This window comes from Tubulanus polymorphus, chromosome 4 (assembly GCF_964204645.1).
Source record: "Tubulanus polymorphus chromosome 4, tnTubPoly1.2, whole genome shotgun sequence".
NCBI classification, from domain to species: domain Eukaryota; kingdom Metazoa; phylum Nemertea; class Palaeonemertea; order Tubulaniformes; family Tubulanidae; genus Tubulanus; species Tubulanus polymorphus.
The window spans coordinates 7089295-7104926 of record NC_134028.1 but is presented as its reverse complement, the minus strand read 5'-3'; the positions used below and the strand labels follow the sequence as shown (position 1 = coordinate 7104926).

General features: G+C 37.9%; 1 protein-coding gene across 1 annotated transcript in view; it reads left to right on the top strand.

The window, feature by feature from the left end:
- LOC141903498 (cadherin-23-like) overlaps positions 1–15632 on the top strand; it is a 60289-nt gene extending 44657 nt beyond the window's left edge. Inside the window, exons 35-36 of the mRNA XM_074791619.1 lie at positions 7875–7937; positions 11032–15632. Coding sequence (XP_074647720.1) covers positions 7875–7937; positions 11032–11362 — 394 coding nt within the window. The 3' untranslated portion in view covers positions 11363–15632. The remainder of the gene's footprint in view (positions 1–7874; positions 7938–11031) is intronic.

The window sequence follows — 15632 nt, the reverse complement described above, 5'->3', positions numbered from 1 at the left end:
TCCAATAAACATGAGGCAGGCGCAGGAAAACCCTGGTTAGTGGCTTATTGGTGGTTAGGCTAAAAACCTTAAAATAAGTGGCCACACGAAGACAATGTTTAGCTGACAGCATTTTCCTGCACCCATGCCTAACCACAGTACACTAACCGTGGTTAGCACTATCGGGTTTCCTGCTCCGGCCCCTGACTTATTAATCATGATTTCGATGTTGATTTTCTATTATTTAATCGTCTATTGCTTGTCGTTTGGCATTCAGGAGAAAAATGAGCGAAGAAAGCGTGGAATATTTCAGCATGGGAGAGAATATGATCCCGAAATCCTTCCGAAAATATTGACTAAATAACAGGTTCAATCTATTGCGTATGCATTATCTACGTGTGTATTCAGATTCGTCATCTCAATCAGTGACGATAACCGAGTCCCCGATCCAAAATTTGAATTAAAAAAAACGACTGATTGGGCTGTGAATTTGTTGCATAAGAGCTACCAACCCTGAATGCCATATTCATGTAATTTGAAGTGAATCACATGTGTAGTCTTTTGTACAAAATTTCTTACTCAGTTTGGAGGAAGTTATCGAAACCAAGATGGCCATTCTGTACCCTTAAGCGCTGAATCATTTCAACCTGGTTGTCTTCCAGGCCCGTGCTGAGCTTTTTTGAGGGGCAGTTCTGTTTCAAGAAAAAGGGCACTTTTTCACCATAAAAGGGGCACTTTGCTATCAAAAAAAAGGCAGCTATCTTAGATATGAAGTGTCCGGGTACTTGCATAGATCATTTGAGAATTGATTACTTTTCATTTTCCAAAAAAAAACATAAAAATTGTATCCGAATTTCGGAAAATCTTGACCCAAATTTTTTTAAACCGACTTTTTGAAGGGCACTTCACAAAATTTTAGGGGGTTCTTTCGCTACCCCCGAACCTCCCCCTTCCTCGACACGGGGCCTGTCTTCCTACAAACTGAAATCACGGTTAATCTTTCACATTACTTTTGTAGAAGGGAAATTGAGTCTTTAGTATTTACTTTACTATTCCCAGTTTCTTCCGTTTAACCTCTTCAAGACCGAACGCAGTTTTCAGGACTTCCGTATTTAATCGCATGACCGATAATTCAGATTTGGTAGCTTTTACTAAATCTGTTCTTTCGAATATCTCTCTGAATATTGTACTTTATCACCGTCATTTTTACGTTGTACTCTCTGGATCTCGATTGGAAGTTTTTGATAATCGAATCACCTAGCAGCCACTCTCATCATGCCTTATTGTATCGTTTGATAAAAAAATACCGAACAGTGCGTCTGCTAGACACAATCAACGAGTGCTCCGGGGAGCGCTCCAGGGTTTGCCGCGTAGAAAATCATATCGACAAGTTCGCTATTATAAGCGACCTTGAGTTAAAAAAAACAGCTTATAGAGCTAATATCCAGCGGGAGTTAATGTTACGTACAGAGAAATAGATATTGTAAAATAGAGAATGTCTCCATATAGTACGTCTAACCTTCGCTAAAAAAATCAGATCATTGCGTAATGCAACAGTCGCAGTTTAAAAACCATACGGATTAATTAGTTCCAGGGTCTGATTTAGGGTGTCCAAAGGGGTCCTGATCCCCCCTAAATTTGAAGGTCCCTAAAAATGTCTACCTCAAAAAATCTTAAGGGATCTATTTTCAATGAAGGTGAATATAAAACAAATAGTGGTGGTATTTTCTTGCGCAAAATGATGAATTTACAATTGTATTTTGGTATTTGTATTGTGTATTATGATTAATTTCATGGAATTCATTGTTCAACTTCGTGGAAATCTCACCAAATTCTTCTAAAAATTTAAAGAAATTTCAAATCTCCCCCTTAAGAGCACCCCCTTCGCGGTCATAGGCCATGACGGCTATGCCGCTACGTAGCTTGCATCGTCCTTACAGTAACATTTCATACTGACCCTTTTAACTCCCTGGGACCCCTCCCCTACAAAATTCCTAGATCGGCCCCTGAGTTCGGTTATGCCGAATTCACATTCATACTTATTTTCCAGCGGGAGATGATACTCAATACTGAGTAAACGTTTATTATAATAGAGGATGTTTCCATAGTACATCCAACCTTAATAGTAGAAAATATCGGAGCGTATCGTAATTCAAGCAACCATCACAACAAAAAACCATACAGACGAGTTTACATTCACCCTTTGTAACATTAAGTTAAAAAAAAGAATCGTATTTTCAGTGGGAGATGATACTCTGCCATGAGAAACAGACATCGTATAAAAGAGAATGAATTCATGGTGCATCTTAACCTTCTTTCGTGCAAAAAATCAGATCGTATCATAATTCATGCAATCATCATTACAGTAAAAACATCGTAAATGAATCATTGACTTGACTTAATCGTTGCGTCAGTTAAACCGCAAAAAGGAAACATCTGACCCACTAATCGAAGCGCTCGATGGGTCGAAGGATTTAAAGAATTCGAAATCGCTTTTTAATTTTCACTGTGGCATAGTTTCCATCGGATGCCGCTGGTGCAGTTGAACTAAATTACTTTGGACTGTCGATCGTGTTTAGCCGCGAGCTAGATGGTCGTAATCAATTTGCTACGACGCGTTCAACGCTTTTGATGTAGCTCGGCATTCGAGCGTCAGTTTCTGTTGCAGAACTGATTAACCGAGTCAATATCAATATTTGACCCTCCACAAAAAGAGCATCGATCGGCATCGCTTGAAGGAGAATGCTGCTGTAGATTTCTGTACCAGAATTCTTGTATTTCGGGTATTCGGTCTACCTTATGCTTTCAGACGATGAAATGAATGTTTAAATAGCTAAATTTGGTGTTGAATATTTAGGTACTCTATTCTATTTCGTGCTGGCTCATGGGCTCATTAAGGAAATGGCTGTCAATTCGTATAAATTCTCTGTGTTTACAGAGCATTTATCTAAGTCTCCTTGGTATTCCTGGCTTCATCTATATTTACACAACTTTAACTTATTGAGGCTATCCTTTACTCTTTGGGACTCATTATTCAGGGACGGATTTTTAGGCTAGTTCCTGTAAACTTTTCATCGTCATCTCTCTACCCTTCTGACTCATCATCATCATTATCATCATCGCTGTTGTCTCGCACTGTCGTCTGGAATTTCTTTTTGATGGAGTGAAATGTCGTGAAAATCATGCATGAATTCGAGTGATGTTTTGTTCTTGGAGTCCCGCGCACGAATGATACTTGGACTCACGTATTGTTGACTTTTGTTTTTAGAGAAATCACGTACATATGACAGCGCCACCTGGTGTGAGTAACGAACCCTACTCGTATATCTTCAGGCAATGGTCTTATTAAAATCGTACGATAGTATATATGGCAGAACAGTTCTTCCCGTTAGAATTACCGGTGCTTTGATCGATAGTCAAATCTAGAAAATCATAGGTTGATCTTGGGTTCTATCCTTTTTATATCAGTCAGTTCTAAGACCAACTTCAGCAAATAAACATTTTTATGATAAACTCGAAAACCCCAAGGTCGGTGGGTGTATAATATATGCATGCATGAAAATATATACATTTTATTATGGTGGGTAGTTGGAAAATGGTGGTTTTTTTAATCTTTCGAAATCTCTTCGTTTCACCTCGGTACATCGTCTTTCTTTTCCATTTTCCCTCGTCTCGTTTCCGCCACACGACAGACGCGCCGACAATAACTACACGATGGAGGATCTGGCGTACGAAAAACACCCGGCGTCCGGGCACCAATACGCTGTTTACCCGAACGAGGCCGATCTCCCGCAGGCGGACTATCCGCCGGACGATTACCCGCCGGTGGATTATCCGCCAGACGATTATCCTCAAAGTGGATTATATCCGGAAATCCGAAACGAAAGGATCAATCACGGTTATGAGCCCGGATACGCTAATTATGGTAATCCGGAAGATAGGTATCCGCGTCCCGATTACGACGACGAGGCGTACGCCGGACAACCGAGCGCAGGGGCGCCACCTGGTGTGCCTGATTATAGAAAAGGTCTGTTGACAACGGCACCAAAAGAAAAAAGATTTCTGCACCTTCAGTGACATATCAATCAGTTGTTATAAGATCCAGTCAAATTTTTGGAAGAAGACTGAAGCTGCAGAAATCTGAATCCAGTTTCACAGCTTTCAGAGTTAACATTTAAATCTGCTCTTGGGCCAGTTTTATAGACAGAGAGAAAAGTGGCCAACCTAAATATAATACCAGTTTATATAAAACTAGGCCCAGGTTTAAATGTTTGATTCTGTCGATCAATTGAGAACGGATCCCCGAATCCAGCCCTAAATGTCGGAAGTTAACGCTGCCAACCCGTGGAACAGGGTCCTCGATCATTATTGCATCATGTAAGGGTTGTGTCATGACTATTTCACGTATATATTTCTTTTGTAATATACATTTCTCGGGCTGGGAGGGTGGATATATTCATTGCGCTCGATCGAGGTTTTGTAATATATCAAGTCTTAATGTCGCGTAGTTATAATGCTTTCCTCTAAAAATAGCTGAAAATAGTGGCGGTACTGTTGAGAAAACTAAACCCAAACCCCCAGCTCGACGTCCGAGGTTTTTAAGGCAAGGAATGTGGAACGTGTTAGTCGACGAAAAGAAGTATTTTAAACCGGCCGCCCACACATGACGAGGTATGTCCGTTGTCACGGCGGCGCTGGCCTGCATATTTCATTGTTTTCATCGTGGTAATCGTACACGCTGTTTTGATGATGTTGCTGTCTGTTTTTTTTAACGTATGTGCGTCTTCCGCGTGTTTGTTACGCGTATTTTGTGCGAAGAACCGGAGGTCATGCTACGCGATAAGTGAGAAAGGTCATGCTACGCGATAAGTGGAGAAAGTCGACTTATGCCGTCCAAATTATCATCATTTGGCTGGGATTCCTAGTTAATCGAACGTAGCTAGTACAGATTATTCATCATAAGCCAATCGGAAATTGTATTTCATTTGGTCCTCAGTGGGAAATCTGATTGGATTAGATGCGTGCACACCCGGGTTCACTAGGTCAAGTCTCGTGCCTCGACAGTCTAGCGATTCAATCAAATTTAGATCCCTGAAATGGGAGGGTGGTATATCTTCGAAAGACCTGACTTTTAGATGAAGACGTGGTCTTCAGTTCATTTTGTTCCGTCGTTTGTCTCTATCGTCCTGTTAAAGTCCTGTTTGAATGACATCAAGCTGTTCACACGCATGCCCGATATGAGGTTTTAATCTTCTCTGAGTTTTGGTCGTGTTGTATATATTTTTAACTGTTCTTCACGACTGGTCGTTATGTTTTCTTACCGAAACAATCGACTTTTATTTCATCATCGTACCACACCTGTGTTTGTAAAAGTAAAAATCGCGCGAGGATGTGCAGAATATATATATATTATATATATATATATATATATTATATATATATATATATATATATATATATATATATATATATATATATATGTATATATATATATATATATATTTCATACAATGATCGAATATGAATGGATCACAATCTAGCATTCACTCATTACGTGGGCATGTTTCCGATTGATTGAAGCCTCGCGCAATCATCTTAGAAAGTGATCAACAAATGCACTAACCACATTAACGATCATGTATAAGTTGATCGATACAGACTATGATCACTGTTAATTGATCACACACGGCTTCCTCGAGCCTAAATTGATAAAAAAGACCATTGATCACAATTTTATTCATGACACAATCCTCACAAATCTGGCCAAATCTTTGTCGATGTTTTCTGAATCAACCTCCAAGTTCTCTTTATTTTCCTAACATAATTTCATAATTTTCATATTCATAATTTTAATGATATTCATTTAATCATTAATTGATATCGATTTCTAGAATAAGATTGTCGTTATTAACATAATTTCATATAGATCTTTTTTTTAAAAATCATTTCATGATAAGTATTAACTAACTGATATATAATTATTTCCTGTGTTTTGTTTCTTTTTGTTAGCGTGGTGAATTCTAGCCGATCAAATTCTAAGTTTTAGGGTAAACTAAATGTTATCGTTCAATGTTTCATTTTGCCTGTAAACAGCATGTTTCCCCTCTGTTAATGGCAAATTTGAGGGATCTTGTAAACTGTTGAATATTTCAATGTATCATTCTTTTTCAGCATTAAACGACCACATTTTAACTCAATTCATCAGTCATCAGTCTTTTGAAATGATAGGTCCACTTTGATAGGTATACTGAACAAACTATGGCAAATATGAGTCTACTGAACTTTCCATAACCCTCTCAGTGTCTACACTGCAGTGCAGTGTATAGATCAGTGATGAACTTTGCTAGTGTATAGATATAATTTGATGTTGGTAATAATTCGTTACATCTATTGTAAGATGGCAGTCAAACATTTCTAAATTAAAATTACTAATAAAAACACCGCACTTCGGTGTAGACAAATTTTCGATTATCAAACAATTGGTCAGCACTGAAAGGGTTAATCAGATCAGAACTGATAGAAGTCTGGCTCACTCTAAAATTCGGTTTCTAATCACTTGAATAAGACTATGACACTCGAATTGTGTTGCAGTGTGAAATTAGAAAAAATTGCCTCGATTGAATGTTTAGACGTATTGTAATATGAAGGGTAATTGTATTGTGTAATTATCTATGAGATGCCTATAGGATGTTGGGCTCTCCCCAAGAAGCGAGAAAAAGCTGTTCGGTGTGTAAAAAGATGGTGTAAACAATATGTCGTATAACTGTCTCAATGTGCACTCTTGTTTATCCTGAGTAGCATAGGAACGTTATGTTTTAGCATCTTCTTATTTTAGCAAACTCTGTGGTAATGCCAGATCAGTTGGAGAGTTTTATTGACATTCCAAAAACTAAAATGTACACTTTTTATATCTACATTCATCATTCGTCACATTTTAAAAAGTTTGTTTCTTTATTTTCCAAAACCTCCATCCCAAATTTGACGCGATTCTCTCGCGTTTTTTTTTTTCGAAAACGTCACATTTTAGAAGTACTATACGTTTTTATATGTTAATCACGTTTTAAAATCTTCGAATTTGAAAAATCTTCTTCAAGGCGTCCTTCAAAGACATCTATCAATAATTCAAAATGTCTCGACATCAGATTCGTTGTAAGAATAACTTTCTAAATAGAAAGCGCCAACGATTTCAGTTCTGATTTGAAGAGATGTCCTTGCTTTAAATGTCAACAGGCTCTCGACTCTCAACTAATGCACACTCGTCTGCTATGGAAGTAATGCATGTCTCCAATTTGCTGGCAGCGCTGTATGGTAGTGATTCTAAGGATAAGATCTTGATAGACTTGTCTGTCCGTCCGTTTATCACTAATATTGATCTGAGCAAATCGATAATGAACCACAATTTTTTCCGTTGATACAAACCATAAATCGGTATTCCGGCAAAATGCTGGCTTATACTCATGAAACCATCTATTGGAAAAAAAAGCAAGCCAAAATTTTGATCAGAAATCTTATTAATTTCATACTGGATAATGTAACGAATTGATTTCCTAGTCTCACGGAGATTCTAATTGCATTCGGACTAAAGGTCAACCAGCGGTGTATCTAGTGGTTTAGATTAAAACTTGTTGATAAAGCCAGAAAATCTGATATTCATAGATAAATGTCTGGCATCCTTGATTTGCATAAGTGACGTTTCAATCCTGACTGAAAACATGGTTTATAACCAAGTAAACCTCTTTGAACATGAAAACGTATCATGAACTTTAACATTCTTCGAAAATCACCAAAAATCGAGAATATTCATTTCGTTTCTTTTCGCGTTAACGAATTCATACTTCACGGGGAGCTGGACACTTCGTCGCGTGATATGACGTACAGTTTTATTATCGTTTCAGGTCCAATCCCATTTGGATGGAATCATATGAAAATAAAGGTTTCAAGCCAGAAGACACTGATAGGTGGGTATATGCTTCCGTGAAGTGCTGCGCGCAAAATAACATTGAACACATGACATAAAAGGAAGAATACGATCATGAGAAACTTGGTTGTAGTACTCGAGTTCGGGATGAGTGAATCAATTGGACTTCGAAACAAAGAGTCATCTTTTTGCTGTTTGTTATATTTTTTTCCTATTGAAAACCAGGTTAGAATACTAGTGTCTGAAAGGATGTTGCCTAATGGCTTATGAGTATGAGTCAATAAGCACGCGATAGTTCATCGTATGACCCCCTGGAGTTCAGTCGAACTAAATTTATAACTTGAATAGACAATAGCCAGCTGTTATATGTACCGTGAAATACTTCGCTATACTGTAGATGTTGAGGTTGGAACCTGGGGTATGCTCTGATGAAAGTTTTTCAAGAGGAGTTCGTCGACAACTGTGAAAAACTCTTTGTTGTTCGTTAGTCTAAAGCAAACATCTATCAAATGGAAAAAAGAACTATTTACTCTGTTACTATCTAATGCATTCACCCTATAGTTTATAATGATCTTTAGTGATTCCTACTTGAATGATAACTGAATGGAGGGCCAAGGTACTGTGGATTAGCTACTTCACTCTCTTAGCGATATTTACATATAAATGTACTACAAATGTACAGACAGCCTCTTAGTTTAGAATTTTAGTGTCCTTTGTTGTGTAAGTACTAAAAGTACCTCTTAATGACTTTAAGAAAATATCATGATAAAATGTTAAAAAGTAAAAAAGTGGGTTTGATCACATCATCTGAACCGCTTGGCATTGCCTCTGAAATTCAGATTTGAAGACTGTAGTGGTTGGCGTGGTATGTTATTTTGACTGAAATCCTGTTGGAACTATTATGTTTGAACATTCTAATGATAATAATAATGATAATAGTACATTTGTATATTTGTATAGCGCCTGTTACATTGAAACAACGTTCAGCAGCGCTGATACTGAATTAGAGTTCATATGCTTTCACAAAACGATAATGTTTCAGACGGATTTTAAAAGTATTAAGTTCAGTGATGTTTCGAATGTCCAAATTTCGCGAATTCCATAGAGATGTTGCAAGATGCCTTATACTTAGAACGATGTATAATGATTCGTGTATAAACGTATGATGAGTCTCTTCCTCTCTCTCTTTATCTGCGGTGGCTGTGTAGCTGGCTCGATGGCGATCTGGAATTTCATCTATTGCCGGTTCATTTGAGGATGTATAGATGGTATATATAGTACGCTAAGAGCAAAAAATATCGGTGACCACTTTCTGAAATACACGCGGCATATTTCAAGGGCCAGTCTCATAAACGGGTATTACTTTAACTCCAGGGCTAACTCAATTCATTATCAATTGATTTAGCCGCTGCAGGGTTAAATAAAGGTTAAACCAGTCTATAAAACTGGCCCCAGGGGCTTAGCATTAGCAGTTCAACTGGTCTGGCAATTTGTCGGACAAACAATCATTTTCGGCAAACTTGATATATTGTAGCATAGGGCTGAAGAATTATACCTCGTTTCTCTGAATTGGCCAGGTCTGTGAACTGCGGTAAAATTTGAAATCAGTTCTGTCGATAGCAGTCGGGTCTGTTATGGTAGCTTGATCAATGTACAGGGTAGATAGGCGGCCGTCAGAAATGAGAAACAAGGTATCAATTTTTTCAGCCTAGATATATTCATGTGCAATGATTACCGAAAAGTATGTTCCGATCAACTTTTGGCCTGGCTCATTGCCAGGATCCGAAGTGGTGCATAGTATCTGCGAATCATTAAGAGAAAAAAATTCGAAATTTTCACCCTGGGCCTCGTCTCATTGGTCAGCGGGTCCCTCCCCATTCACTAACTAAATGGATGAAGAAGATGAATGCCCCTGGAGATTCTTTTACTTAGAAGAATCTGTGTTAACTCGATTCATCAGCCATCAATTGAGTTAAACCCGCGTAAAAATTAACGTATATCATTTCAATAGTGGTCGCTGGTTAAGTTGTTGGTAAATCCCAAAACCTCATTAAGGTTTACGGTCAACCCTCTACGTATATGTATATATATACGATATCATTATTACCATTTACGTTATGTAATGAGCATGTGGAGGGCGGAAATTGCTGATTATGATTTTTAAGGTTCATTTTTCGCGGGCATGAAGTGTGTTCAGTTTTTAAAAAAAGTCGTTTCTGCACTCAAAGCTAACATCCTTTCAAAACAGACAAGCGTGTTTATATCGCCCACTTACACTATGCCTCTTCAACAAATAAACAGTTCACGCAAACTTTTTTAAATCAGATATTTCCTTTTTCTAGCACCGTATTTTTATTTCAAACTAACACTATTCTACCGATTGTGCCCCGTTTTTATAGCGATTTCACAGCAGCTAAGTTGATACCATGAGCAAATTGCTAGTAGGTTCATATGAACCGTTGATTTCATTTAGACGCGGTTGCCCAGTCGTGGTTTCAAGCCGGGGAACGGTCCTAAAACTTGTCTGCGTAAGCCAGAAACTCAGAAACATAGATCATGTTTGATTTCGGAAACTATGTTTCTCATAAACTTGCACGACACAGGGAAACACCCAGAAACATGTTTCCGTGTTCAGTGTCTGCGTCGGTGTCCTGCGTTCTATGTCTTCAAGCTTTAGATTGATTGGCTTATAGAAACAAAATGAGCTTATTGATATCTTAAAAAAGTAAGCCTTGACTTTGCAACTGGTCACCGGTTTAAAGAGTTTTGAAAAAGCTGTGTCTAGCAAAAATTGTTAGTAAGCTTTAAAGAAATGATACCTCGTTTCTCCTAATCGGCCGAGTCATTTTGTAAACTGCAATGAAATTTGTAAAGTATTCATTTCTATAACTGCCGGGTCTGTTATTGTAAGTTTGATCAACTATTTTAAAAAGAGTAATGTAAAGGGTAGATAGGCAGCTGGATCAACTTTGAAGCTCAGCAGAAATAAGAAACAAGGTATCAATTTTTTTGCCTAAGGAATAAACTGTATTGACTTGGGACTTGATTACACTTATTCAAGTGTCCTTATCATGATTAATTGACTTAATAGAGAAATTTTTCTGATTCCTTTTCATTTCTTGTTTTTTCTGTAGTAAAAATTCATTGGACGAGAATGACATCGACCCGACGATGCTACACTACGACGAACAGGAAGTGTCCGTCGATTTATACAATGACGAATACGACCATCCGAATAATGGCAAAATCCCCAACTCGGCCGTTTCGAATTCGGACATCTATCTGTCGACCGCGTTGAAAGAACACGACGCCGCGAAAAACCACAACGACCTTAATCAGAACACAGCCCGTCATCGCCATGGCAACAACGCGAGCGACGCCGCCATCGCAAATGATACGTTGTCGTCGTCGACGCACGGGAATAATCCGACGACTTTGAATAATTTAGAAACGACTGATATTTGAGGATTTCGCAAGATTGCAGTAATACGAGCGCGATTGCATGTGTGTATGTATGTTTGTTAGCGAGTCGGCCTGATTACTTCAAAATATGAGAACAGAAGCGAAGGGCACACGAGGGCGTTTTTCTCGGCGATCGCTACGAGTGAATCTACAGCGGCAATTATACCCAATCACGTGATATCGACAATGGATCTGATTGGTTATTACACTGAGTGCGGGCAGACGAGCGAATTTGCGGGCGATCCGATCGCCGGCGTAAATAATCGGCCAAAAATATGAAACATATTTTATACGGCCGATTTGATCGAGTGAGTAAATATACCTGTGTGCCCTAACCTTGAGACTTGTGCATCTCTAGCATTTACTACTGACTGACACATTCGGCATTTTTGAAATTCCTCGAGCGATCTTATACGTACGCTTTAGGATCGGCGGTCATTTGATACATACTTCTAATATACCCATCCCTCCTTCCCAGTTTGTTAATGTAAGCTAATTACGAAAACAAATCTGGGTTTATTCTCGACGTTTTTTATATACGATATGTATTTCTCGTCGTTATCACGGATAAACAGGATCTGTTGAATATATGAGGGTTACGAACAAAAGTCAAGTGAATCTCTATGATAATGAATTCAAAACTATAACTGTATGAACTGGTTTATGAGTAAGTTGGGAAGAACGCTGTTTGTTATTGCTCGATATTATTCCGTGGGTATCCGGTGACTAGAATAATTTCAATAAATGCAGAGGTTTTACATTTTTCACGGGTAACTCGAAAATCTGGCTGCTGCAAGTCTCATGAATCCCCTTGGGACAGTTGTACAGTCGTGGTTTATGTCCAATGTGGTCTTAGACAATTTTGAGACCAATTTTAAGTTTGTTAGATTGACTAAGTTGGTCTTAGACTTGTTTCGAATCATAGCCATGACTGTGCAACTGACCCTTGGATTCGTGTGATGGATTCAAAGTGGATGAAGGAGTCAAATGTAGATATCCAATGATTTTTAATTTAAACTGAAATGAACCATAGTCGAGTTCCAGTCAAAGCTTGCACCCAAAATGGGGCTTAATCTGAATACATGAATTTGTTTTAGGAACGAAATACGCTCGGTCTGGTTTTATCTGAAAAGTATCTACGAGAACTAGGTCGCATACAGCTTTATTGTGCGACTACAGTAAACCTCGCCTAAGTTGGACAAACTGGGACCGGCAAAATGGGTCCGAGGTAAGCGAAGTCCGAAGGATAGGAAAATACATCAAGAAATTGGAAAAATGTCAGAGTTAGTAAAAAGTCCAGGATTGCCATTTCCGACTAAGGCGAGGTTTACTGTGTATGTATTCTTCGAAATGGGATTGGATCTATTTTCAACATTGAGTTTTAAACTACAATATCTATTACGGTTTTAAACGTTTTTAACCACGAATAACATGTTATCTATATTTATATCATTAAAAGGATAGTTATTTTATCATCAATGCACTCTCTATTGTATAATATAGGGTATTCACAGTATTATATATCAGTAATCGATTGTTTTGATTATTTCGATAGAATCTCAAAAGGATGATAATAATCTCGTAAGGCCTTCAAGCCATTGCTCGTCTTGTCAGTCCAGGCTTCGTGCGTTCGAATCCTGGTGACGCAAAAGTTTCTTGGTTTTTCTCTGGCACCCTATTAAAATCGGCTAGTAATATTCAGGGTCATACCTAGCGGAGGCAGTTGCCCCCAGAAATGCTCCTGGAAAAGTGCCCTTTTTGCAAATATTACTGTTATATCCAATAGAACTACCCTTTGGGTTTCTCTGCTCCCCAAAATTCAAATGCTGGTACGGCCCTGATATTGATAGGTTTTATCAACCAGTTTCGAATATAACCCGGGGATTCTGACTCAGTTGACACTCAGTAGTTGCGAATGATCAAAAAATGAATTCCGAATGATCTGAAATTCGAAATGAATCTCGGTAGTTTTGTATGTGTGTGTAACCAAGCATTTATTTGATCAAGTGATGTTAAGGATCTGTCTTGTATATGATGATGATCATATGTCTCTACCCAGCCTCATATTACACTTGGCTGAGTATAGATATGTACTGTTTACGATTAAATGTGCTTTTGAGGCTCATTTTTGTGCCATTTATTTCATTCAGTGAAGAAACATTCATTAATGGTTAAAAAATAAGAATATTTCTGTAATATATTTATGCATATATATTTGATTGATGATCAGTGATGTTGTTGAATCCATTAGATAAAATGACTTACATAAATAAGAAAAACATTCCATTGTTCACACATATCCTTGCCAGAAAGGAGGGTCCAAATTGGTTAACAGTGATAATTGGGAAATACAGTGGAACCTCATTACAGCGAACTTGGCTGGGACCAGAATATCTGTTCATTATAACTGATAGTTCGTTATATCCAGTATGAAATTACTCAAATATTTTTACTTGGGACGAAATTCTATATTTATATCTGATGAATCGTTGTATCCGAGTTCGTTATAACGCAGTTCCACAGTACCATGTTTCAACCATTGTAGCTCTTGACTGCTCCATAGGTTCAGAGATGCTGCCATGTCTGGCAGACGATCGCCCTTTTAAACTAGATTTATTTCAGGCACAAGCTTTTGCTACTAAAGTGTGTTGTAGCTTCATCAGGTAATTACTTATTCACCTGGTGAAGCTATCTGCATGCACTACCCGTGGTTCCCACAGAACAGGGAAATTGGGAAAAACTTTGGAATATTGAAATAATGATTCCCAGTTTGGGAATATTTGGGAATTTCAAAAAATTTTCCTAAAATCGGGGAAATATTTGGGAAATTCATTTACGTTTCACGGATTGCACTTGCCGAGGGCAACTTTCTTCAGCAATTTCCCTTGAGAATCACCTTTGTCAACCAGTCGCAACTAAAATGTTGACTAGCATGATGATATCTGTTCATTTCCATTTGGAAAAGATTTAAACAACACCCTTGAAATATTTAGGAAAAACCTGGGAATTTTCGATTCATGTAACTGTGGGAACCATGACTTCCTTCAAACTACGAGCAATCATGTTGAGATGATTGCTCGAATGATTGCTCGTAGCTTCAAAGTACAACATCTATTTGTCTTCACGTTTAGTGATGTTAAATGCGATGAACACACAGCTCCTTCACTACTCTCCCTATCGTTCGATTAGCGATAGATAATTATATTCATTCATTCGTTCATCAAAAACTTTTCATTATTTACATCGATATTTTGTTGTTCATAAACATACGTCGGCATAATTTGTGATTCAGACTTCTACAAGCGGCCTCCATTTTGCTGGTACTTGTTAGGACGGTCTTATAGTTAAAAATCAAAATAAGTGACTTTATTTTATCAAATATTATTATCATTATCTCTAAGTATTTTTTGTATCCTTTGTGAATGTTAACGTACTTATCATATTTGAAAAAAGAAGATGCGTCGCGTCCTCATCATGTATATGAACAATATGCGGCTATCAATATCGCAGGCCCTTCGAATCCTCATTTTATGTGATTCGAACCTGCCTGCACAGTGTTATGATTGCAGAGACTGTTGGGACCGATCAATAAAAATTGGAAGGCGGGATACCCTTTCTTTTCTTATGAATACGATCCGATAGAAAAGCGAATTAAGCGATTTCGTCGGCTTCCCATGTTTAAGGCCTTGTGGGGTCCCCCGCAGTGTCTGAAATTCTTTATGAAGATCCGTTACAATTTCTAAAGAGAGGATGAGTGTCGAATTGTTAGGTTTTAACGATTACTGTCTCGATGAAAAAGGGAAACCTCGGGTACGGATAATCCTCGATGAAGGAAAAATGCAGTCGTAACTGCTGGCGTTTAATGATGTGTTTTCGCTTTGGAATGTACCGGCGAAACTCGGTCGATTATTCTGTTCAATCAGGCGTTTTATGAAATATCTGAAATGTATTTTATGAATTCCATCCATTGCTTTTTGTAGAGAGAATTTCGGAAACAAATACAAACGTTGCTAGGGAATTAAATCGAATACATTGTACATATTGTCCACACATTCCGACTAGAATATACGTCCATATTTACACTGATATTCAGAGTTGGGTAAGAAGATTTTTGAAGGCTGTTTTAATGAATTTGTTTATAAAATCTTCACCGCTAAATCTTTTTGTGTGATATGCAAATTAATTATAACCTACTGCTATAACGTAGTGTAATATATGTAAATGTGATCATTTTGTTGAAAACTTCAAAACTATTATGTTATAACGTCAATCG